The sequence below is a fragment of the Macaca nemestrina genome, chromosome 15, assembly GCF_043159975.1.
Source record: "Macaca nemestrina isolate mMacNem1 chromosome 15, mMacNem.hap1, whole genome shotgun sequence".
Taxonomy (NCBI): domain Eukaryota; kingdom Metazoa; phylum Chordata; class Mammalia; order Primates; family Cercopithecidae; genus Macaca; species Macaca nemestrina.
In genome coordinates this window covers 30,093,267-30,117,421 of record NC_092139.1, presented here as the reverse complement: position 1 = coordinate 30,117,421, position 24,155 = coordinate 30,093,267, and the positions used below count along the sequence as shown (strand labels likewise).

At 40.5% G+C, this 24,155-nt stretch overlaps 1 protein-coding gene and 1 long non-coding RNA gene across 8 annotated transcripts in view; one reads left to right on the top strand and one right to left on the bottom strand.

The window, feature by feature from the left end:
* The window catches only part of LOC105496246 (nuclear receptor coactivator 6), a 119,205-nt gene that overhangs the window by 65,014 nt on the left and 30,036 nt on the right, over window positions 1-24,155 (bottom strand). For all 6 annotated transcript variants that reach the window (XM_011766459.3, XM_011766463.3, XM_071079472.1 and 3 more), the window contains exons 2-4: window positions 16,677-16,790; window positions 6,127-6,410; window positions 570-725 (exon numbers count right to left, since the gene is read on the bottom strand). In XM_011766459.3, coding sequence (XP_011764761.2) covers window positions 570-725; window positions 6,127-6,361 — 391 coding nt within the window. In that variant the 5' untranslated portion in view covers window positions 6,362-6,410; window positions 16,677-16,790. The remainder of the gene's footprint in view (window positions 1-569; window positions 726-6,126; window positions 6,411-16,676; window positions 16,791-24,155) is intronic.
* The window catches only part of LOC105496245 (uncharacterized), a 69,076-nt gene that overhangs the window by 36,476 nt on the left and 8,445 nt on the right, over window positions 1-24,155 (top strand). For both annotated transcript variants that reach the window (XR_011613403.1, XR_011613404.1), the window contains one exon: window positions 23,195-23,357. This is a non-coding gene — a long non-coding RNA (uncharacterized lncRNA). The remainder of the gene's footprint in view (window positions 1-23,194; window positions 23,358-24,155) is intronic.

The window sequence follows — 24,155 nt, the reverse complement described above, 5'->3', positions numbered from 1 at the left end:
GAACACTGCTACAAAAGGAGAGGACTGTTGAAGGCTTCATAATCTGTTAGACGAATAAAGAAAATACTAAACTTTATTTGGTGGAAGGAAGGAAGCAAATTAAATTATATGTTAAGCTGGGTACAGCGGTACAGGTGTAGTCCCAGCTACTCAGGAAGCTGAGATGGGAGGATCATCTGAGGCCAAGAGTTTGAGTCCAGCCTGCGCAACACAGAAAGACACCATCTCTAAAAACAACAATAACAAAGAAAACCACACAACTAAATAAATAAGACAAATCAATTCCTGGTCAGGATGCCAGCAAAATCAAAGTCTGAAAGACTGATGGTCAAAATTAGCCAAAGGAATGGAAACCAAGACTACAGATGTAAAGACCATCAGGACCCAGCAATAACCTCAGTCAGTCCCTCTTCATCTAAGGTGCTGCAAAGCAAAGTACAAGTTACATGAGTTGCTTGGCATTCTGAAACACAAGAGCAGAGGAACAGACAAAGCAGCATAGAAAATCATGCTATATTCTACTACTGTAATGATTCTGGTCTAGATGGGCACATGGCAAAGTAAAAGACCTTCAATCTGAACGGAGAGAATCCCTAAATCCCGAAGCTGCTGGTTGTTGCTCTGAGCAAGGATCCGTAGCCGCTCCGCTGCTTCCCGGGGGATGTTGAATGTCACACGCACGCTGTTCCAGGGCTCCACCTTCTGTACTTTTAGCTTGCTGGACTCTTGATTGTGAAAGAAAAAGAATTTTATTAGTAATCTTTTATCCACCAGAGGAGAGATGGAATTAAAAACAAACCAAAAGAGTAAAAGAATAAGGTGGAGCACCAGCTTGGAATAGCTAACAGAGCATGCTTTGGAGCTATATACTCAAATCTAATCCTAGCTTTGCCACTTAGCACCTGGATGACCATGAATGAGCTATTTAACCTTTCTGAAACTTACCTTTTTCTTTTCTAAAACTATGAAAAAAACTACTTCATGAGATTTTGAGTACAAATTAGATAATACATGCAGAAAAACCTAGCATAGTACCTGGCACATCACAGGCAATGAATAAATGGAAAGCAGTAAGATGGAGAAAGGATCATAAAAAAGAAGAGAGAGGTTAAGTTTAAATTAATAGAACAGGCTCATGCCTATAATCCCAGCATTTTGGGAGGCCGAGGTGGGTGGATCACAAGGTCAGGAGTTCATGACTAGCCTGGCCAACATAACGAAACCCTGTCTCTACTAAAAATATAAAAATTTGCTGGGCATGGTGGCACGCACCTGTAGTCCCAGCTACTCGGGAGGCAGAGACAGGAGAATTGCTTGAACCCAGGAGGTGGAAGTTGTGGTGAGCCTAGATTGTGCCACTGCACTCCAGCCTGGGCAACAAAGTGAGACTCCGTCTCAAAAAAAAAAAAAAAAAAAAGGAAAAGGACAGTTCTCCAGAAAAGATACACAAATGGCCAATAAGCACATGAAAAGATGCTTGACATAACTAATCATTAGAGAAATGCAAATCAAAATAAGATACCACCTCACAACCATTACCATGATACTATCAAAACCACAGAAAATAAACATTGGTGAAGATATGGAGAAATAGAATCCGCAGGGCATGGTGGCTCACACCTATAATCCCAGCATTTCGGGAGGCTGAGGCTGGTGAATCACTTGAGTTCGATCAGTCAGGAGTTTGAGATCAGCCTGACCAACATGGCAAAACCCCATCTCTACTAAAAATACAAAAATTAGCCAGGCATGGTGGTGCACACCTGTAGTCCCAGCTACTCAGGAGGCTGAGGCAGGAGAATCACTTGAACCCAGGAGGCAGAGGTTGCTGTGAACCAAGATTGCGCTACTGCACTCCAACCTGGGCAACAGAACAAGACTCCATCTCAAAAAAAAAAAAAAGAAACTGGAACCGTTGTGCACTGTCAGTGGGAATGTAAAAGGATACAAGCTGCTGTGGAAAACGACAGTTTCTCAAAAAAAATTAAAAACAGAATTACCACAAGATGTAGCAATTCTACTTCAGAGTACACACTCAAATGAACTGAAAGCAGAGTCCCAGAGAGATATTTGTACACCATATTCATAGCAGCATTACTCACAATAGCTAAGATATAGAAGCAACCCAATGTCTACTGACAGATGAATGAATCAGTAAAATATGGTATATATATACAATGGAATATTATTATTATTATTTGAGATGGAATCTTGCTGTCACCAGGCTGGAGTACAGTGGCATGATCTTGGCTCACTGCAACCTCTGCCTCCTGGGTTCGAGCAATTCTTCTGCCTCACCATCCTGAGCCGGGACAACAGGTGTGTGCCACCACGCCCAGCTAATTTTTGTATTTTTAGTAGAGACAGGGTTTCACCATGTTGGCCAGGATGGTCTTGATCTCCTGACCTCATGATTGCCTGCCTCGGCATCCTGAAGTGCTGGGATTATAGGCATAAGCCACTGCACCCGGCCACGATGGAATATTATTAAGCCTTAAAAAGGAAGGAAATCCTGTCACATGGTGCAACATCAATGGACTTTGAGCATCTTACGCTAAGTAAAATAAGCCAGTCACAAAAAGGCAAAATTCCACTTATATGAAGGAAGTAGTCAAAAATCATAGAAACAGATAGTAGAATGGTGGTTTCCAAGGGCTAGGAGCAAGGAGGAAATGGGGGGTTGTTATTTAATGGTTAGAGATGTTCAATATTTTTTTTTTTTTTTTGAGACAGAGTCTTACTCTGTCACCAGGCTGGAGCGCAGTAACGCGATATCGGCTCACTGCAACCTCCACCTCCCGCGTTCAAGTAATTCTCCTGCCTCAGCCTCCCAAGTAGCTGGGACTGTAGGCGCCCGCCACCATGCCTGGCTAATTTTTGTATTTTTAGTAGAGACGGGATTTCACCATGTTGGCCAGGATGGTCTCAATCTCTTGACCACGTGATCCACCTGCCTTGGCCTCCCAAAGTGCTGGAATTACAGGCGTGAGCCACCGTGCCTGGACAGAGATGTTTAATTTTACAGGATGAAAAGAGTTAGGGCGACACATGGTGGTGATGGTTGCACAACATTATGAGTATATTTAATTTCCACTAAACTGTATGCTTAATAATGGTTAACATGGTAAATTTTATGTGTATTATACAATAAAAAATAATTTTTAAAAAAGTTAAGTAATTGAGGAGGTACTATTAAATGTAGTTACATTTTACAGGTTGGAAAGCAAATCCCAGGCATAGTTAGCTGATAAAAAAGTTATTTGGCTGGGTGCAGTGGTGCATGCCTGTAATCTTAGCACTTTGGGAGGCCAAGGTGGGCAGATCACTTGAGCTCAGGAGTTTGAGACCACCCTGGGCAACATAGTGAGAACTCATCTCTACAAAAAATAAACAGAAAATTAGCCACGTGCAGTAGTGTGCGCCTGTAGTCCCAGCTACTTGTGAAGCTGAGGTGGGAGAATTGTTTGAGCCTGGGAGGTCAAGGCTACAGTGAGCTGAGATCATGTCACTACATTCCAGCCTGGGTGATGGGGTGAGACACTGCCTCAAAAAAGAAACAAAAACAAAAAAAGTTATTCAACAACCTCAGGCAAAACAATGTTCTCTTTTGTTATTAACTCAGCTAAACTGAATCTTCTGTATCCTTCATTCAGTTATACATTCTAATATTAAGATAATGGTCATTCAACACCTGTGAAAAGAAGGAAAAAAAGAGATAATGGTCATAGAGGAATATCTTTTCTCAAAATGAGAAATATCTATGGATAGAGGAAAGTGCCTACATGTTGCCTACAGCCTCTTCCAGCTCTTAAACCACTGTACACTGAATGTTAACTTTTCCAGATATGGAGTTCACTTGCTCTAATGTGGGAAAAAAAAGGGAAAACTTGCTAAAAGGAATGAGATAACACAATCACAGGAATTTAGAAAAGATTAGACAATATTTAGTCCAAGACTATTTTACAGGTGAGGAAACCAAGGCCCAGAAAGTGATCTGCTCAGAATCTTGTGGCTAACAAGTAGCATCAGAGATGACATTAAAACCCAGCTCTGATTTTCAGGGCAATTTCCTTTCCATTACACGTAGGCTTCCAAACAGCAAAAGGCAGGAAGTGTGGGGATCCTGGCCACCAATCATAGACACTGCAGGACTTCTTCCCACTTTGAAGTGTACTGGAATCTTGTACATATTCTACACAAACATCAAATTTGCTTACGGTATTAACACTTGTAATATGCTTGCAGAAAAATCCATATTCCTAATAATTATATCTTATCAAAATCTTTTTGAACTTTCATATTTGAGAGATTTGACTTAAAATTTTTTTGGACCAAGAATATAATCTGATAGCACCATAAATCTAGAATTGGTTATTTATTTATTTTTATTTTTTTGACACTCACTCTGTCACCCAGGCTGGAGTGCAGTGGCGTGATCTCAGCTCACTGCAACCTCTACCTTCTGGGTTCAAGCAATTCTCGTGCCTCAGCCTCCCGAGTAGCTCGGATTACAGTCACCTGCCAGCACGTCTGGCTAATTTTTGTATTTTTAGTAGACGAGGTTTCGCCACGTTGGCTGGGCGTGTCTCGAACTCCTGGCCTCAATTGATCCGCCCGCCTTGACCTCCCAAAGTGCTGGGATTACAGGCGCGAGCCACTGCACCCACTTTTATTTATTATTTATTTTTTTAGACAGGGCCTCACTCTGTTGCCCAGGCTGGAGTGCAGGGGCACTATTAGAGCTCACTGCAGCCTTGACCTCCTTGGACTCAAGTGATCCTCCCACCTCAGCCTCTCGAGTAGCTGGGACTACAGGCGCACGCCAACATACCCAGCTAATTTTTGTATTTTCTGTAGAGATGAGGTCTCTCTATATTGTCCAGGCTGGTCTTGAACTCCTGGGTTCAAGTGATCCACACAACTCAACCTTCCAAAGCGCTGGGATTACAGGCAAGAACTACTATGCCTGGCCTAGGTTTGGTAATTTATTTGAAAGCCATAAATAAATTGATTCAGCAATATATAAACAACAGAAAAATGTAGTAATTAATAAAGAGCAATGAACAATTACAGGCCCAGCTAGACCTTTATAATATATATTATAACTATGATTATGGTTACAATAATGTTGATAACGACATGAAAAATTCTTAATTGTATGCTAAAAATAATACATAACTATGAAGAATCGTATACAACACAGTAAAAAGCAGTTGAAAAAACAGCTTCCCTCCAGATAACAATCTCAAAGATAAAACCCCCAAGCCTAAAAAAAGCTAATTAACTCTTGATCAATTTAGGATTTGTGATTAAAGGAATAAATCTACGCTTTTCACTGTGTCTGAACGGATTAGATAATTGTGCTAACTAGAATAGAGAACATCTAAATCAAGGTTCAAAACCACAAATGCCTATAAGATCTGGACAGGTAATCTAAATGTGTGAAGAAGCCAGATGGGAACTGTGGTGAAGTGGGGTTGCTCTCAGTAGCAGCTGCTACTTAGTACCATCTGGGAAAGAGGGAGAACTCAATGTTACCAGATCTTCCTATTTTTAAAGATAAATGTAAAACTCTGGATTTTCATGCAATATATCTCAATTTTTAAAGCACTGGCAATGAAACTCAAACATTAAAAACAAACTAAATCTCAAACACTAATGTGGGCCAAATAACACATGGTTGCAGACTGGATCCAGCAAGTTGTCAGCTAGTGACTTCTGATATAAAAGTTAAGGGAATAAATTTAAAGTGCATTATAAGCAGACTCATGGAATAGTAAGTTTTCTAAGCTTTAAGGGTCCTTAAAGATTTCAATTTACAGATAAGGAAAATGAAGTCCAGAGAGTTAAAAACAAATAAATTTGGATATTGAGAATTACTTTTATCCACTACAGCAGATTATCCAACAATTTCCACGATAAGAAATACTTTATGTTAAGCTCTTCGATGTTACTTAAAAGAAAGAAAACATGTATATTTTTAAAATCCTAAAATTCTACCTTTGCACTTAAATTCGGCCTTTTGACCCAATTTAGCAAACTTGCTTTGTAAAACTCAAGATAGCCATAGAAGGGCAAACATTTCAAAAACAGTAACAGGAATAAAAAATAATTAAAGCAAATTACCCATGTGTAGCAAATTGGGCACATTTTTCAATATTGCATCTAATTTCCATTTGAAGTCTTTATCATCTATATTTCCTTTGAAGGCCACAAAAATTGTGGAATCCTCCAAAATACTATCACTTTTTGTGTCATCATCTTCTAGTCCGGAGTCAAAATCCATCTCTGAGTCTTCCATTGTTGATGAACACAAGGAAGTATAGATGTCTTCTAGGTTTGGAAGGTCATCCAAAACCATGGTGAATATTATTCCAGAAGCATGTGCCAAGCCGACAATAAGAAAACTTCTGAAAAGAGAAGATACAAAAGAGCATTACAATGCATAGTTATGCATTCAACAATGTATAATTCATAGTTCTATGAAAATTATAATTTATTTGACAATAAGGAAATACTATAATTAAGAAATTACAAAAAAGAAGATAAGCTATTTTAATTATGATATTCTAAAACAATTAGTTCTTACAGTTATTACCAAAAATAAAAATACACCAGTCTTAAATTTAACATTCTTTTTATTATGTTATATGCCACTTTTTTGTAAGCCTAGAATGTCAGGAGAAGGGAACAAAGGATCACAAGAAAATAAAACAAGCACATACTTTTTGGGAATTATAGGCTGGTTGACCCCACAGAGCAAGGGACTCCCCAAGACTCTCCCTACTTCTGTCCTGACAAAAGCTTAAAAGGAGCCAAGGTTTCTAAAGCCCTCTTCCTTCTCCAAACTACAAAGCACAACCAGACCTGACTAATAGCAACTGGATGATTACCTAAAATTCTGAAGTCTTTCATGAGCCATTTTAAACAATGTTTAAAGGGTTATTAACAGTGGAATGGCTGAAAATAATGATTCAGAAATAAACACTTAAAAATTCTTTTTTTTTTTTTTTTTTGAGACGGAGTCTCGCTCTGCCGCCCAGGATGGAGTGCAGTGGCCGGATCTCAGCTCACTGCAGGCTCCGCCTCCCGGGTTCACGCAATTCTCCTGCCTCAGCCTCCCCAGTAGCTGGGACTACAGGCGCCCGCCACCTCGCCCGGCTAGTTTTTTGTATTTTTTAGTAGAGACGGGGTTTCACCGTGTCAGCCAGGATGGTCTCGATCTCCTGACCTCGTGATCCGCCCGCCTCGGCCTCCCAAAGTGCTGGGATTACAGGCTTGAGCCACCGCGCCCGGCCAACACTTAAAAATTCTTACATGAAAGGGCTGGGTGCGGTGGCTCACACCTGTAATCCCAGCACTTTGGGAGGCCAAGGTGGGCAGATCACTTGAGATCAGGAGTTTGAGACCAGCCTGGCCAACATAATGAAACCCTGTCTCTACTAAAATACAAAAATTAGCTGGGTGCGGTGGTGTGTGCCTGTATTCCCAGCTACTCAGGAGGCTAAGGCAGGAGAATTGCTTGAATCCAGAAGGGCAGAGGTTGAAGGAGCCGAGGTCGTGTCACTGCACTCCAGCCTGGGCGACAGAGTGAGACTCCATCTCAAAACACACACACACACACACACACACACACACACACACACACCCCCAAAAAAGGGGTTGATAGACGTTTATGAAAATAAAGAACTGTGTTCTGGACAGAATTAAATTGCTTCCTAACTTTTAGATATAAAGAAGTTACATTTTCTGCTATTTTCAGGTATACTGCTTACCAAAAAGTACATGTAGATCACACAGTGTGGCCATTTCCTCTGTTAGCTTTGGGACTGAAGATCACATACTTAACCCAAAAGTAAATGAATGAACATTAATTTCCAGCATTTGTGGTAAGCAAAAATGGCATGGAAACCTAAGAACCTCCCACAAATGTTCTAATAAAATAATCCCTTATAATTTTAACTATAACACAACATTGATTGATTGACTGACTGACTGAGACAGAGTCTCACTTTGGTGCCCAGGCTGCAGTGCGGTGGCACAATCTCGGCTCACTGCAACCTCCATCTCCCAGGTTCAAGCGATTCTCCTGCCTCAGCCTCCTGAGTAGCTGGGACTACAGGCAAGCACCATCATGCCCGGCTAATCTTCTGTAGTTTTAGTAGAGATGGGGTTTTGCCACATTGCCCAGGCTGGTTTTGAACTTCTGAGCTCAGGCAAGCCACTCACCCTGGCCTCCCCAAGTGCTAGAATTACAGACGTGAGACACCACGTCCAGCCTTTTATTTATTTATGGCACTTATTTATATTATTAAAATATTATAAATTATTACTTTATACTTGTAACTATAATTACAAGTTTCTTTTTAAAAAAAGGATAAGAACATTAATCCCCTAAAAAGCAACTATATTAGGTTGGTAGGATCATTGATAAATTTTATTTTCCTATTTTCCAAATATGCTGCAAATCATTAGGAAATACAAAACTGCTGTAATATGGTTATATTCCGTGCATAAATAAAAAAAAAGTAACTGAAAAACTGTTTAACTTTTTTTTTTAATTTATTTTTTTGAGACAGGGTCTTACTCTGTTGCTGGAATGCAGTGGCACAAACATGGCTCACTGCAGCCTCAACCTCCTGGGCTCAAGTGATCCTCTCACCTCAGCTTCCCAAGCAGCTGGGATTACAGGCATGTACCACCATGCCCAGCTAATTTTTAAAACTTTTTATAGAGATTGCATCTTGCCATATTGCCCAGGCTGGTCTCAAACTCTTAGGTTCAGGTGATTCTCCCACCTTAGCCTCCCAAAGTGCTGGGATTACAGGCATGAGCTACCATGTCCAGTCAATTTTTCTTTTTTAAATAGTGAGGCTGGTGGATGGCTTGAGGGCAGCAATTTAAGACTAGCCTGGGCAACACACTGAGACCCTGTCTCTACAAAAAATAAAAAAATTAACTGGGTGTGCATGCCTATAGCTCCAGCTACTCAGGAGGCTGAGGCGGGAGGATCCCTCAAACCCAGGAGTTTGAAGCAGCAGTGAGCTACAATAGTGCCACTGCATTCCACTAAGGGTGATAGCAAGATTTTTGTCTCTAAAAATAAAAATAAAATAGGCCGGGCACGGTGGCTTATGCCTGTAATCCCAGCACTTCGGGAGGCTAAGGCAGGTGGATCACCTGAGGTCAGGAGTTCGAGACCAGCCTGGCTAACATGGTAAAACCCCATCTTTACTGAAAATACAAAAATCAGCTGGGCGTGGTGGCAGGCACCTATAATCCCAGCTACTTGGGAGGCTGAGGCAGGAGAATCACTTGAACCCAGGAGGTGGAGGTTGCAGTGAGCCGAGATCGCACCACTGCACTCCAGCCTGGAGGACAAGAGCAAGACTTCGTCTCAAAAATAAATAAATAAAATAAAATAAAATAATTGCTAGTGACTAAACTTCAACAGCAAAGGCTTTGCAAAAACCAACCTAAGCAACCTTTGGGGAAAAAATTCCTCTGTTATAAGAAAAAATACTTCCAAATTTCAGCAGAGCACCTTGTGTTCTGGCAATTATATCCTTTTCTTGTACTATGACTGTTACAATGAAACTGATTTGGGTGGTTAAGAAACAACAGCAGGGTCAGTGGTTCATACCTGTATTCCTAGCACTTTGGGAGGCAGAGGCCAGAGGCCTGCTTGAGCCTAGGAGTTCTAGACCAGGCTGGGTAACAGCGAGACCATGTCTCAATTTTTTAAAAAATTAAAAAAACAAAAGAAACAACAGCAGTCAGAAAATCTCAAATTAATACCACTGCCCTTATTTAACTGCCATCTGCATTCTACAGATTTTTAATAAACTTTAGAGGTAATTAAACACAACTAATAAAGATTTTTAGGGCTTAAAAGTTGCTGCTTAGCAGGAAAAATGATGACTGCCTACAAAGCTATAGCTATTTAGCAACTATTCCAAAGTTGGAACAACTGCAAGAAAACAATTTAAAATCTAAGAAACATTTTCCAAAAGAATCTTTAACCAGAAAGGAGACTAACTAAAAAGCCTGGACTTTGATAGTCTCCCTAAATAGGCCGTTGGTCATGACATGAAGACTGTGTATCTAGATCTGGAAAACCTTATGCTGGCAGATACAGGAATTGTCAGTTTAACAATACTATGGGCACTACACAGTACTTTAAAAAAAAAAAAAAAGAGAGAAATAGAAAGTCTATGAAAAATTGCTGGCCTTCCCTCCAAAAAAATAATTTTTAAAGAAACTTCTTTGGTTGGTAGGCTATTTATTATTGCCTCAATTTCAGAACTTGTTAACTGCTATATTCAGAGATTTAGTTTCTTCCTGGTTCAGTCTTCCTGGTTCAGTTCAGAGTGTATTTGTCTAGGCATTTATCCATTTCTTTTAGATTTTCTAGTTTATGTACACAGAGGTGTTTATAGTATTTCTGTGGTATCAGTGGTGATAGCCCCCTTATCATTTCTGATTGTTTATTTAATTCTTCTTTCTTCTTTATTAGTCTTGCTAGTGGTCTATTATAACTAGTGATCCATTATTATTTTTTTTTTTTCCCCAAAAAACCAGCTTCTGGATTCACTGATTTTTTGAAGGGTTTTTCGTGTCTCTATCTCCTTCAGTTCAGCTCTAATCTTGGTTATTTCTTGATCTTTTGCTAGCTTTGGGGTTTATTTGCTCATTTTCCAGTTCTTTTAGTTGAGATGTTAGATTGTTAACTTGAGATCTCTCTAGCTTTTTGATGTGGGCATTTAGTGCTATAAATTTCCCACTTAACACTGTTTAACACTGTCCCAGAGATTCTGGTATATTGTCTCTTTGTTCTCATTAGTTTCAAAAAACTTCTTGATTTCTGTCTTAATTTCATTATTTACCCAAAAGTCATTCAGGAGCAGGTTGTTCAATTTCCACTTAGTTGTGTGGTTATGAGTGAACTTCTTAATCTTGAGTTCTAATTTGATTGTGCTGTGATCTGAGAGACACTTATGACTAAATAGGATTCCTTATTTAATAAATGGTGCTGGGAGAACCGGCTAGCCATATGCAGAAAATTGAAACTGGACCCCTTCCTTACACCATCCTTACATAAATTAACTCAAAATGGATTAAAGACTAAAATGTAATACCCAAAACTAAAAAACCTCAGAAGAAAATCTAGGCAATACCATTCAGGACATGGGCATGGGCAAAGATTTCATGACAAAAACGCCAACAGCAATTCCAACAAAAAAATTGACAAATGGGATCTAATTAAAATAAAGAGCTTCTGCACAGCAAAAGAAACTATCACCAGAATGAACAGACAACCTACAGACTGGGACAAAATGTTTGCAATCTACCCATCTAACAAAGGTCTAATATCCAGAGTCCACAAGAAACTTAAACAAATTTATCAAAAAAACAACCCCATTAAAAAGTGTGCTTTCAGGTGTCTCCTGCCTCCAATCTGTCTTCAGACAGCAGCCAGAGGGATCTTTTTAAAACACAAAATAGGCCAGGTGTGGTGGTTCGGGCCTGTAATTCCAGCACTTTGGGAGGCTGAGGTTGGAGGATATTTTGAGACCACTCCTGTCAACACAGTAAGAGCCCATCTCTACAAAAAAAAAATGTAAAAATTAATCAGATGTGGTGATGCACACCTGTAGTCCCAGCTACTTGGGAGGCTAGGGTGGCAGAACTGCTTGAGCCTGGGAGGTCAAGGCTACAGTGAGCTATGATTGTGCCACTACACTCCAGCTTGGGTAAGAGAGCAAGATCCTGCTCTTAAAAAAAAAATTAAAAGAGCAAGATCTATTTTAGAGATGGCCTAACAGGCCTAGGAAACAAGTTATTGAGGAAAAACCTCAAAACAAACTTTGCCATTTACAAATTAACCTGTATTTGATGCAGGAGAGGCAAGCCCCCAAAGTGGGGTTTAGCCTTCAAGCGTTCTTGGCTTCACCCAGGAAAGAACCTAAGGGTGAGCCAGGGTAGGGTAGAAGAAAACAGCTCTATTGAAGCTGCAGTGTTACAACTCTGTGACTGCTCCTGCAGAGCAGGACTACCCCATAGGCAGTGTGCTGAGACTAGCAGCTCAGGGCAGTTTTGCAGTTATATTTACACCAAATTTTTTTTTTTTTTAGATGGAGTCTCGCTCTGTCACCTAGGCTGAAGTGAAGTGGTGTGATCTCAGCTCACTGCAACCTCCGCCTTCCAGGTTCAAGCAATTTTCCTGCCTCAGCTTCCCAATTAGCTGAGACTACAGGCGGATGCCACCACGCTTGACTAATTTTTTGTATTTTGGTAGAGACGGAGTTTCACCGTGTTGCCCAAGCTGGTCTCGAACTCCTGAGCTTAAGCAATCCGCCCACCTCAGCCTCCTACTGTACCCAGCCAGGGGTTATATTTATATCTATTTTCAAATATTTATTTATTTTAATTTTTTTGAGATTGAGTCGAGCTCTGTCTCGCCCAGGTTGGAGTGCAGTGACACATTTTAGTAGAGATGGGGTTTCACAGTGTTGCCCAGGCTGGTCTCGAACTCCTGACCTCAGGTCATCCACCCGCCTCGGCCTCCCAAAATGTTGGGATTATAGGCGTGAGCTGTCGTGCCTGGCCTATACCTACTTTTAAGCGTGTAGAATAACAGGTGGTTTATGCAGAAATTGCTAGCAAAAGTATGGTAACTTGGGTCATTGCCATGGAGAGGGTTGGTAAGTCCTGGGTGTTGTCATGGCAATGGTAAACTGAAATGGCACACCGGTGGACATGTCTTATGGAAAGTTGCTCCTGCCCCACCCCTGTTTTAGCTAGTCCTCAATTTGGTCTGGTGTTCAAGCCCTGCCTCTGGAGTCGATTCCCACCTCCTACCTCATATTTAGGCTTAACTGAATGACAGCTAGTTTTTAAAGTTGAAGATTAAATAAAGAGCCTGTAATCCCAGCACTTTGGGAGGCCGAGGCAGGTGGATCACCTGAGGTCAGGAGTTCGAGACCAGCCTGACCAACATGGAGAAACCCCGTCTCTACAAAAATACAAAATTAGCTGGGTGTGGTGGCGCATGCCTGTAATCCCAGCTACTGGGAGGCTGAGGCAGGAGAATCACTTGAACCTGGGAGGCGGATGTTGCAGTGAACCGAGATAGCGCCATTGCACTCCAGCCTGGGCAACAAGAGTGAACCTCTGTCTCAAAAATAAATAAACAAATAAATAAATAAATCTCTTTAGCAGGTTGATATTTTGCCCTGGTGTGCCAATGAATTGCTTGATTATGTGTCAAGTTCAAAGCATCTGAAAATTTCAAATTACAGCTTACAAAAAAGTATATACCATAGGTTACGTGGGGGCCTGATATTAGGAAATCAACAATTCATCTATGTGCTGTATGAAGCAGCATCTAGAAAGCTTTATTCAACAAACTTTGAGGGAACTATGGTAGTAGTAATGAGAAAAGTTAAGTGAATAGCAGTGATCCAATGCAATTTCTTCAAGTTTCAATCTATTGAAGTCAACCAATGACAACAATGGTATCTTTCTTACTCATCTAACAAATAATTTATCTTTAGAAAAATGTAAGGATAAAAGCGTTATTGTAAAGCCCTACAGCGAGGAAATCCAACAGTTTTTCTGACTATTGAGGCATCAAATGCCTGACATTGCATTTACAGGTAGGTATCTTGATATTGTGTCATAGGTTTATCAGCAGTTCCGCAAATTCCTACTCCAACTTTGCATAAAGGCTTACTATGGCTAGGTGTGGTGGCTCACACCTGTAATTCCAGCACTTTGGGAAGCCAAGGTGGGCAGACAGCTCAAGCTCAGGCTTTTGAGACCAGCCTGGGGAACATGGTGAAACCCCATCTTCACAGAAAGTACAAATATTAGCTGGGCCTGGTGGTGTGTGCCTATAGTCCCAGCAACTCATGAGGCTGAGGTTGCAGTGAGCTGAAATTGTGCTACTGCACTACTGTTGCTCTGAGCAACAGAGTGAGACTCTGTCTCAAAAAAATTAAAAATGATTATAAACACTCAGTAAATGTCAAAGTGTTACAGTCACACACAGCATAACAATAAAATAATATTCTTTATGGCAATTATTCCTGCCTTAAATGGAAGAATATTCACTGAAAAAAAAATGTAAAAACAAAATTTAAGAAAGGCTGGCACGGTGGCTCACACCTGTAATCCCAGTACTTTGGGAGGCCAAGGCGGGTGGATCACTTGAGGTCAGGAGTTCGAGACCAGCCTGGCCAACGTGGCAAACCTCGTTTCTACTAAAAAAAAAAAAAAAAAAAAAAAGAATAACTCTAAATTACACATATGTTCACAGCAACATTATTCACAATAGCCAAAAACTCAAATGTCCATCAACAAGTGAATGGATAAACAAAGTGTGGTAGATACATATAGACAGAATATTATTTAGATATAATAAGGAATGAAGTGCTGATACATGCTACAATGTAGATAAACCTCAAAAACCACATGCTAAGTAACAGCAGTCAGACATAAAAGGTCATATATTGCACAATTCTATTTATTTATTTTATTATTATTATTTATTTATTTATTTGAGAGGGAGTTTCGCTTTGTCGCCCAGGCTGGAGTGCAGTGGCATGACCTCGGCTCACTGCAAGCTCCACCTCCCAGGTTCACGCCATTCTCCTGCCTCAGCCTCCCAAGTAGCTGGGACCACAGGTGCCCACCACCACGCCCGGCTAACTTTTTGCATTTTTAGTAAAGACGGGGTTTACACCGTGTTAGCCAGGATGGTCTCGATCTCCTGACCTTGTGATCTGCCCACCTCGGCCTCCCAAAGTGCTGGAACCACAGGCGTAAGCCACGGCAGCCGGCCTATTATTATTATTTTTGAGATGGAGTCTGGCTCTGTTACCCAGGCAGGAGTGCAGTGGCGTGATCTTGGCTCACTGCAACCTCTGCCTCCCAGGTTCAAGTGATTCTCCTGCCTCAGCATCCCAAGTAGCTGGGATTACAGGCACATACCACCATGCCCGGCTAATTTTGTTTATTTTTAGGAGAGATGAGGTTCACCATATTGGCCAGGCTAGTCTCAAACTCCTGACTCAAGTGATCCACCTGCCTTGGCCTCCCAGAGTGTTGGGATATCAGGCGTGAGCCACCGCACGCGGCCTAATTTGTATGAAATATCTAGAATAGGTAAAATCATAGAGACAGAAGGATTAGTGGTTGTGAGTGGAAGCGGGATGGGGAATGGGACATCTTAATGGTTATGAAGTTTCATTTTGGAGTGACGGACATGTTTTGGAACTAGACAGAAGTGGTGGTTGTACACAGTGAATCTACTAAATGCCACTGAATTATTCACTTTAAAATGGCTAATTTATGTTATGTGCATTTCAACCTGATGCATCTTTAACAACTCAGAACTCAGCCCACTCCAAAGAGAAAGTAGCACATTTAATTTCTTCTCAAAACATGCTTTTAGAAAAATATTTTCCCTAGGGAATTTTTCTTGTATCTTTTTACTGCTTTAAAACGTCAATTGTGCACCCAGCATGAGTATTCTCTAAGTAGGGAGCGGCAGTCTTTGTTAGTCAGATAAAGATTTACACAGAAGAGTAGCTGCTTGTGGCAACAGCTCTACAGTGCTTGCTTCCTTCCCTCTTTGCTCCTAATAGCACTCCTTCTTTCCTCCTAGGATCTGGGAGTGAAGGACTGGTTGTACATACCTCAATGCACTGCTCACCCTGGCAGAAATGATGGGCTTCTGCTCCTGGCACAAAGTTCTTAAGTCTCAGAAAGAAAGAAAGAAAAAAAAAACTTTCTAGATATAAAAACTACCTCTTAGCAACTTGCAAATGCCAGTGTCTTTAAGGAAAACCAGCAATAAACTCTTAAATTACATTTAACGTAAACAACGACTGCTTGCCAGAGTCGTCACTTCAACAAACTGAGATAAAAATCTAAGGATGTTAGGGCACCAAGGCACATATCCAAGCCCCTGTCATAATACTGTACATGAAGGAAATTCTCAAAAGAAGAAGGAGAGAGGGCAGGGAGATGATGCAAAAAATGTTTTAATATTAACAACTTCTCATGTGGGCTTATGAAGCACTTCTGAAGAGTCCCCTGTGCCAATTTAGACCCATTATGACATATCTCCCAGCAGGGGACTGCCAGGATCTGTTATTGGAGTGCTACACAAAAGCTAGGAGGGAGGGAAATACAAATTTCAAGATAAAAACAATCTAATTTTTGCTGGGCTTTAGCTCACCTCAGATCTAAATACAGTATCAAACTATGAGTTATGCTGAGTTTGCAACTTTCAACATATATTTATTTCTATTTTTAATCAAAGGTATTTATTTGAAGTATAATACCCTATTATAGTTTTAATCAACATAAATTCTAAAAATAAGTATTGTTTACTGGTCTTTCATTGTCTTCTACAGTGAAACCTAAGATTATCATTTATAAAAAAGATGAGAAACTACATAGTTTGTAGTAAAAAACCCATTTAAAAACAGAAGAATGGCATTTGTATTTTATTAAATGTCTCCAAGATTAATAAATACATTCTAGACAGTTTTTCCAAAAAGACAGTATCAGAAAAAAACAAAATAAGCATTAAGTTGGCTTTATATAAGCCATTAAGTTGGCTTAATATATATACTAAATTGGCTCTCATATAAGGTTTCACTCACCAAAATCTGTTTCTTAATTTTTATCATTTATCCAGGTCATCTTCTAAGTCCAAAGAAGCCGGCATTTTTAGGGCTTGGATTTCAAGGTAGCAGCCCAGTAGCCAAATCAAAATTCTAAAAACAAACAACAACAACAACAAAAAAAAAAAAGAGAGAGAGAGAGAAAATAAAATAAAGCCACTGTATTATACAGAAATTACAGACTTAACCTATCTCTTCAACAAAAGTCAATGTAAATATCACAAGTTATCAAGTCAACATTGTCATTTTTAGAGAATGTTAAAATAGGGTTTTCATTAAGTCTACAAAGATTACCTTTCTGGAGATTTTTTTTTTTTTTTTTTGAGACAGGGTCTCGTTCTGTCACCCAGGCTGGAGTGCAGTAACAGATGATAGCTCACTGCAGCTCAACCTTCTGGGCTCAAGCAACCCTCCCACCTCAGGCTCCCAAGTAGCTGGGACCACAGGCATATGCCACCACATCTGGGTAATTTTTTTTTTTTTTTTTTTGGTAGAGACAGTGTTTCACCATGTTGCCCAGGCTGGTCTTGAACTTCTGGGCTCAAGCGATCCACCTGCCTCAGCCTCCCAAAGTGCTGAGATTACAAGCAAGAGCCACTGCCCGCAGCCTTTTTTGAGATTTTAGGCCACTCATCAGCAAGCATTCAAAGACTGTAGAAGCAAAATTCACAGACTTACAGCAGCTTCACTTAGGAATCACAAAACTGTGACTTTAAGCCTTAGAGCCCTCTCTATACCTTCATTCCTAATTCTGTCAAATTAAGATGAATTAACATGTCACACTATTTGTATATGCTTACAGCCCAAAACAAAATATTTTGTACATATATGAAATATAAGACCTGCTTTTCTAACAGGATTTCAAATTTAGCTTTTTAAACTTCACAAAGTTTTAGGTATAAGTTTTTTTCCGATTTTATCCATAATATCTATACATTATATTTTTCATTAAATTTTCAGTTTAAGTCTTGAAATATTCTTTACTGTAGATATAAAACTTATACATGGAACTGGCGTGGTGGTGCATGCTGGTGGTCCCAGCTATTCGGGCGACTAAAGCAGGAGGACCACTTGAGGTCAAGAGCTTGAGGTTACAGTGAGCTATGATCATGCCACTGCAATCCAGTCTGGGCAAGAGAGCTAGATCCTGTCTCTAAAAACTAATAATAATAAAGCCATAAGAGAAAAGATTGATAAGTTCAAATGCAAAAAAAATCAATTCTGCAAAGCAAAAAACATTGTAAATCAAAAAAACAACAAACTAAGAAAAAAATACTTGCAATCTTATCAGTGATAAAAGAACAAATCTCCCTATATAGAATGATATAGAAAAAAATATATGCATAGGTATGTGTACGTGTATGTGCTTATACAGACATATAAAATAAAAAGATCAATTGGGACAAACATATAAAAATGGACAAAGAATATGATCAGAAAATTCACAGAAAAAGAAATACAAATGAACATTCAACATATGACAAGATGTTTACCCTCACACAAAAGCAGCAAAAAACAATTTTTCACTCATCAGATTAGCAAAATTCCAAAAATTTGATAATGCACTGTTCCAGCAAGGTTATGGTGAAACAGGCACTCTTATTCTTTGCTGGTATTAGAGAAAAGTGGTACAACACCGGCAATTAGGTAATGTCTTTCAAAATCACAATTACAAGCTGGGTGTGCTGGCACACACCTGTAAACCTGGGTACTTGAGGGGTAAGACAGGAGAACTGCCTGAGGCCAGGAGTTCAAGGCTGTGGTGAGCTATAATAGCATCTGTAAATAGCCACTGCACTCCAGTGTGGGCAACACAATGAAACTTCATCTCTTAAAAAAAAATTACTATTACATAAACCATTAACCTAGCAATTCCACTTCTGGATAGCAATCCTACAGATACACTTATCACCATACAAGATGACATATGTATAGTGTTATTCACTACAGCATTGCTTGTAATAGCAAAGTTAGGAAATTACCCAGATGTCCATCAATAGGGACTGATTTAAATTACAGAACATCCATGCAAATGAAATGCAAAAAACAAAAAACAAAAAACAAAAAAACACACAGCAAGAAGGAGAATGCTGTCTGTGTACTGACACAAAAAGATCTCCAAGGTATATTTTTGAAAGAAAAAAACAGAGTAAACCGTTGAGTACATTGCGCTACCTTTTTGGGGGAAAGGGGAGAAAAAATATTTTACATATGCTAGTGTTAAAATACTCTAGAAAGAAATATGAGACCAATAAAAATGGTTATCTTACAAGGTGAATTTAAAAAACGATGTTATACCAGAGGGAAGGAAGCACTCATACTAATGAGGAGTGTGTTACAAGAACACAGGAGCCAGTTTTAAGGTTTTCCACTGGGCAAATTTGAGTCAATTTGAGTATCAAAAGAGAATGGGAAATTACTAAAATTGATTATATCATGAATAAGTAAGAATCCATGAATCCCCAGCAATAACTCAGAGAGTGAAAAAACAAAAAAACACCTCTTCAGCCGGGCGCGGTGGCAAACGCCTGTAATCCCAGCACTTCGGGAGGCCAAGGCGGGCAGATCACAAGGTCAGGAGATCAAGACCACGGTGAAACCCCGTCTCTACTAAAAATACAAAAAATCAGCTGGGCGTGGTGGCGGGCGCTTGTAGTCCCAGCTACTCGGGAGGCTGAGATAGGAGAATGGCGTGAACCCGGGAGGGGGAGCTTGCAGTGAGCCGAGATCATGCCACTGCACTTCAGCCTGGGCAACAGAGTGAGACTCCTTCTCAGAAAAACAAACCAAAAAAAACAAAAACAAAAACACCTCTTCCCATCATTGGAGGTACCTATGACGTTATGACTTATTCTGAAGACTGACAAAGAGAAAGAATTAAGCAATTTACAGCCTTTTTAGAAGGGTTCATCCTCAGTAGAGCAGCAAAGCTCTCTTTTACAGAAGACTACCAGTCAATAAATGTAGAAGGAAAGAAAGAATTTCAAAATCACCATTGTGCAACCCCAAATGAAATAAATGATTCAGGCAAGGATGATCACAGGTTGCTAAAAATCATTTTTGCATAATCGAAAATTGTTGGAAAACAGAAGGTTACCACAGTGCCAAAGGATCATTCCAGAGATTACTTCCTAATTGCAAAGGGGAAAAACTGAGTACCATTATAACGGGAAGATGTGACAGTCGCCAGCTTAACCTAGTGATCAAACTCAGCAACAATCAGAATGAGACTCTTCATTTATGCCTCCTGATGTGATGTAACTTTAAGCACACAGCCTAAGTTATGATGTATTATTACCAAAAGTGCCTAACCTGGGTCTAAACAAGTCTTCAAACGTAATTTCTCCTTCATAGGAAATTCAAGAGATAGAGCAACAAGAAAAATCAGAAGAAAACATAATCTGACAGAACTAGAATATGGAACTTGCTATAATAAAACTGGTCTGGTCTCTTCAAAAAGCCAAAACCCTGGGGGAAAAAATAGGGGAAGGATAGAGTTATAGATTAAAAGAGACTGAGAGTCATAACAACCAAATGCAATGCAGAAATGTTACTCCGATCTGGTTTGAAGAAAAGAGTCATAAAATAATTTTTCAGGCAGCTGGGGGAAACTGAATGTGAACTGAGTAGAAGATATTAGGGCATTATTTTTAATTTTCTTGGGTGTGGTAATGTTATTTGTAATTAGGTAGAGAATATTCTTTATTATTAGAAGATGCATAAAGCACAGGGATAAAGTGTCATTATGTCTGCAGCTTGTTTTCAAATTATTCAACAAAGGTAGATATTGGCCCCAAAATGGCAAAATGTTAACACTTGTTTAAACTACATGGTGTACAATGTATTATTGTTTCAACTTTTGTATATGTTTGAATTTTTTTTTTTTTTTTTGAGACAGAGTCTTGCTCTGTCACCTAGGCTAGAGTGTCGTGGTATGATCACAGCTCACTGCAGCTTCAAACTCCTGGGCTCAAGTAACCTCCCACTTCAGCCCCAGAGTAGCTGGGACTACAGGTGCACACAATCATGCCCAGCTAATCTGTTGATTATTTGTAGAGATAGGGTCTCCCTATGTTGCCAAGGCTTATCTCAAACTCCTAGGCTCAAGCAATCCTCCCGCCTCGGCCTCCCAAAGTGCTGGGATTATAGGTGTGAGCCACCGCACCCAACCTGAAATTTTTCATATTAAAAAAGTTGGAACCAGGTATAGCAGCTCATGCTTGTAATCCCATCACTTTGGCGGTGCTGAGGGCAGACTGCTTGAGCTCAGGAATTCGAGATCAGCCTGGGCAACATGGTGAAATCTGCCTCTACAAAAAAATACAAAAAATTAGTAGGTGTGGTACCGTGTGCCTGTAGTCCCAGCTACTCAGAAGGCTGAGGTGGGAGAATCACTTGAGCCCGGGAGGCAGAGGTTACAGCGAGTCATGATTGTGCCACTGCACTCCAGCCTGAGCCTATGAGTTCGAGACCAGCCCAGGCAACATAGTGAGATATTGTTTCAACTAAAAAAAAAAAAAAAAGAATAAAAAATCGACTGGGTTTTGTAGTCCCAGCTACTCAGGAGACTGAATTGGGAGGATCACTTGAGCTGAGGAGACTGAGGCTGCAGTGTGCCATCATCAGCATTCCAGCTAGCTGAAATTCCACTGCTTTCCAGCCTGGGCAACAGAGCGAGACTCCCGTCTCAAAAAAAAAAAAAAAAAAGTTGGAAGCAAAAGAGCATAGAGAAGGTCCAGGGAGCTGAGGGTGAGATCAAGACTTTTTTGACTGTGTATCTTTTCAAATAATGTTTTTCTTTTTGAATCATGTGAATATATTACCTATTGAAAACAAAAGTTAGTGATCAATAAAACCTCTTAAACCCTTAGTATCAATATTTCTGCTCTTACCTCATCTCAGATATGCAACGACAAAAATATCTCCTGCTTTTTATCTCCTTTTTTGAAGGGGGCTCCTCTGGCCACATTTCCCCATGAGCCATTTGACTCATGATAAGAACCTAGACCACATCATTACCAGGTGCCAAGCTACCGCCACCATCCCCAACTCTGTATTCCCTTAGGCCAGTCTCTCCTACTTATCCCTATCTAATCCCATCCCACCCCCTTACCTCCAGGTAATAAACCTCCTTATTCACACAGTTTCTTTCCTCTTATCCCACTGTTCGCTCCTTCAACAATGTCCTATCACATCAGTGTTGTGGCTCCTCTTGCTCACCTATTCTTCAGGCACATGAAGTCCACCTGCCTCTCCCCTATCCCCACTGGCTCACAAACTTGAAGTTTTAGAGCTAGAAAGGAATTTACAGACTATTAGTCTTATTTTCCCCACTCTTTCAGATAAGGAAAATGGAAACACAGATTGTCTTTTTATTTATTTCTCTCTTTTTCATAGAGACAGGGTTTTGCCATGTTGGCCAGGCTGGTCTTGGACTCCTGACCTCAAGTTATCTGCCCACCCCGCCTCCCAAAGTGCTGGGATTACAGGCATAAGCAGCAGCACCCAGCCTGAAATAAAGTATGTGGTTTTGTAACTTGACTAAAGTTACAAAGATTGTAGCAGGATCAGGACTAGATCCTGATCTTCCAACCTCAAGTTCAGTGCTTCTTGCACCATATACCAAACTTGCTTCTCACCAGGGTGATTTTACCCCACTGTATATACACAGCACACTATTAGTAGAAATATGAGAATGAAGGAGATTCGGCCTATCAAGCCAATACCCCCCAATTAGAACTTCCCTAGCTACTCTGAAATGACTAAAGTCAGAATACCCAAGATCAAATGGGTATGTGCTTTGAAAGAACTTCACTGGCTCTCAACCTTGGCTCTACATTGTAATCATTTGGGAAACTTAAGAAAAATAATGCCAGGATCCAACCAGGTCTGCACTATAGCCTGAGCTTTGGGTATTTAAACAGGCAATTCTAATATGCAACCTAAGTTTATTTATTATTTTTTCAGCTTTTACTTTAGGTTCAGGGGATACATGTGCAGGTTTGTTAAATTGGTAAATTGAGTATCACTGGGGTTTGGTGTACGAATGATCCTATCACCCAGGTACCCAACAGTTTTTCAATCCTTACCTCTCTCCCTCCCTCCCCCAATAGTCCCCAGTGTCTATTGTTCTCATCTTTACGTCCTTGTGTACTCAATGTTTAGCTCCTACTTATAACTGAGAAAATGCAGTATTTGGTTTTCTGTTCCTGAATTAACTTGCTTAGGATGATGGCCTCTAGCTACATCCCTATTGCTGCAAAAGGCATAATTTCTTCTTTTTTTATGGCCTCTAGCTGCATCCCTATTGCTGCAAACGGTATAATTTCATTCTTTTTTTACGGCTGCATGGTAATCCATGGTGTATATGTACCACATTTTCTTTATCCAGCCCACCGATGGACATGGAGGTTGATTCCACATCTTTGCTATTGTGAAGAGTACAGCCAAAGTTTAGAACTACACTTCCAACATTATTTATTTTTCCTTTAAATGAGGTAACTGAGTAGGTGGGCAATGTAGCTAAAGAATTTGCCCCAAGGAAGGAGGAGGAGGAGCAAGATGGCCAAATAGAAGCATCCACTGATCATCCTTCCCACAGGAACAACAAATTGACCAACTATCCACACAAAAGGCACCTTGAAAACAACCAAAAGTCAGGTAAGTGATCCCAGGACCTGGTTTTAACTCCCTATCACTGAAAGAGGCATTGCAGAGGGTAGGAAAAACTTGAATTGCCAATACCACCCTTCCCCTATCCCCCCGGCAGTGGCTGTGTGGCATGGAGACAGAATTTGTGCACTTGAAGCAGGGAGAGCACAGTTACTGTGGAATTTTGCATTGGAACTCAGTGCTACTCTGTCACAGCAGAAAGTAACCCTGGGCAAAACTCAGCCGCTACCCACGTACCCATGGAGGGAGCATTTTAGACCGGACCTAGCCAGAGGGGAATCATTCATTTCAGTGGCTAGAACCTGAGTTCCAGCAACCCTTGCTGCCGTGGGCTAAAGTGCTCTGGGGTCCTAAATAAACCTGAAAGGTAGTCTCAGCCACAAGGACTGCAAATCCTGGGCAAGTCCTGATGCTGTGCTGGGCTCAGAGCCAGTAGATTTCGGGGACACATAATCTAGTGAGACATCAGCCAGGATGGCCAAGGGAGAGCTCGTGCCACCCCTTCCCAAAACCCAGGCAGCACAGCTCACAGCTCTGGGAAAGACCCCTTCTCTCTGCTTGAGGAGAGGAGAGGGAAGAGTAAAGAGGACTTTGTCTTGCAACTTGGATACCAGCTCAGCCACAGTAGGAGTAGGCAGCGTTCTGAAGTCCCCACTCTAGACCCTGGCTCCTGAATGACATTTCTAGACATACTCTGGGCCAGAAAGGAACTCACTGCCTTGAAAGGAAGGATTCAGCCCTGGCAGCATTCATCACCCGCTGACTAAAGACCCATGAGGCCCCAAA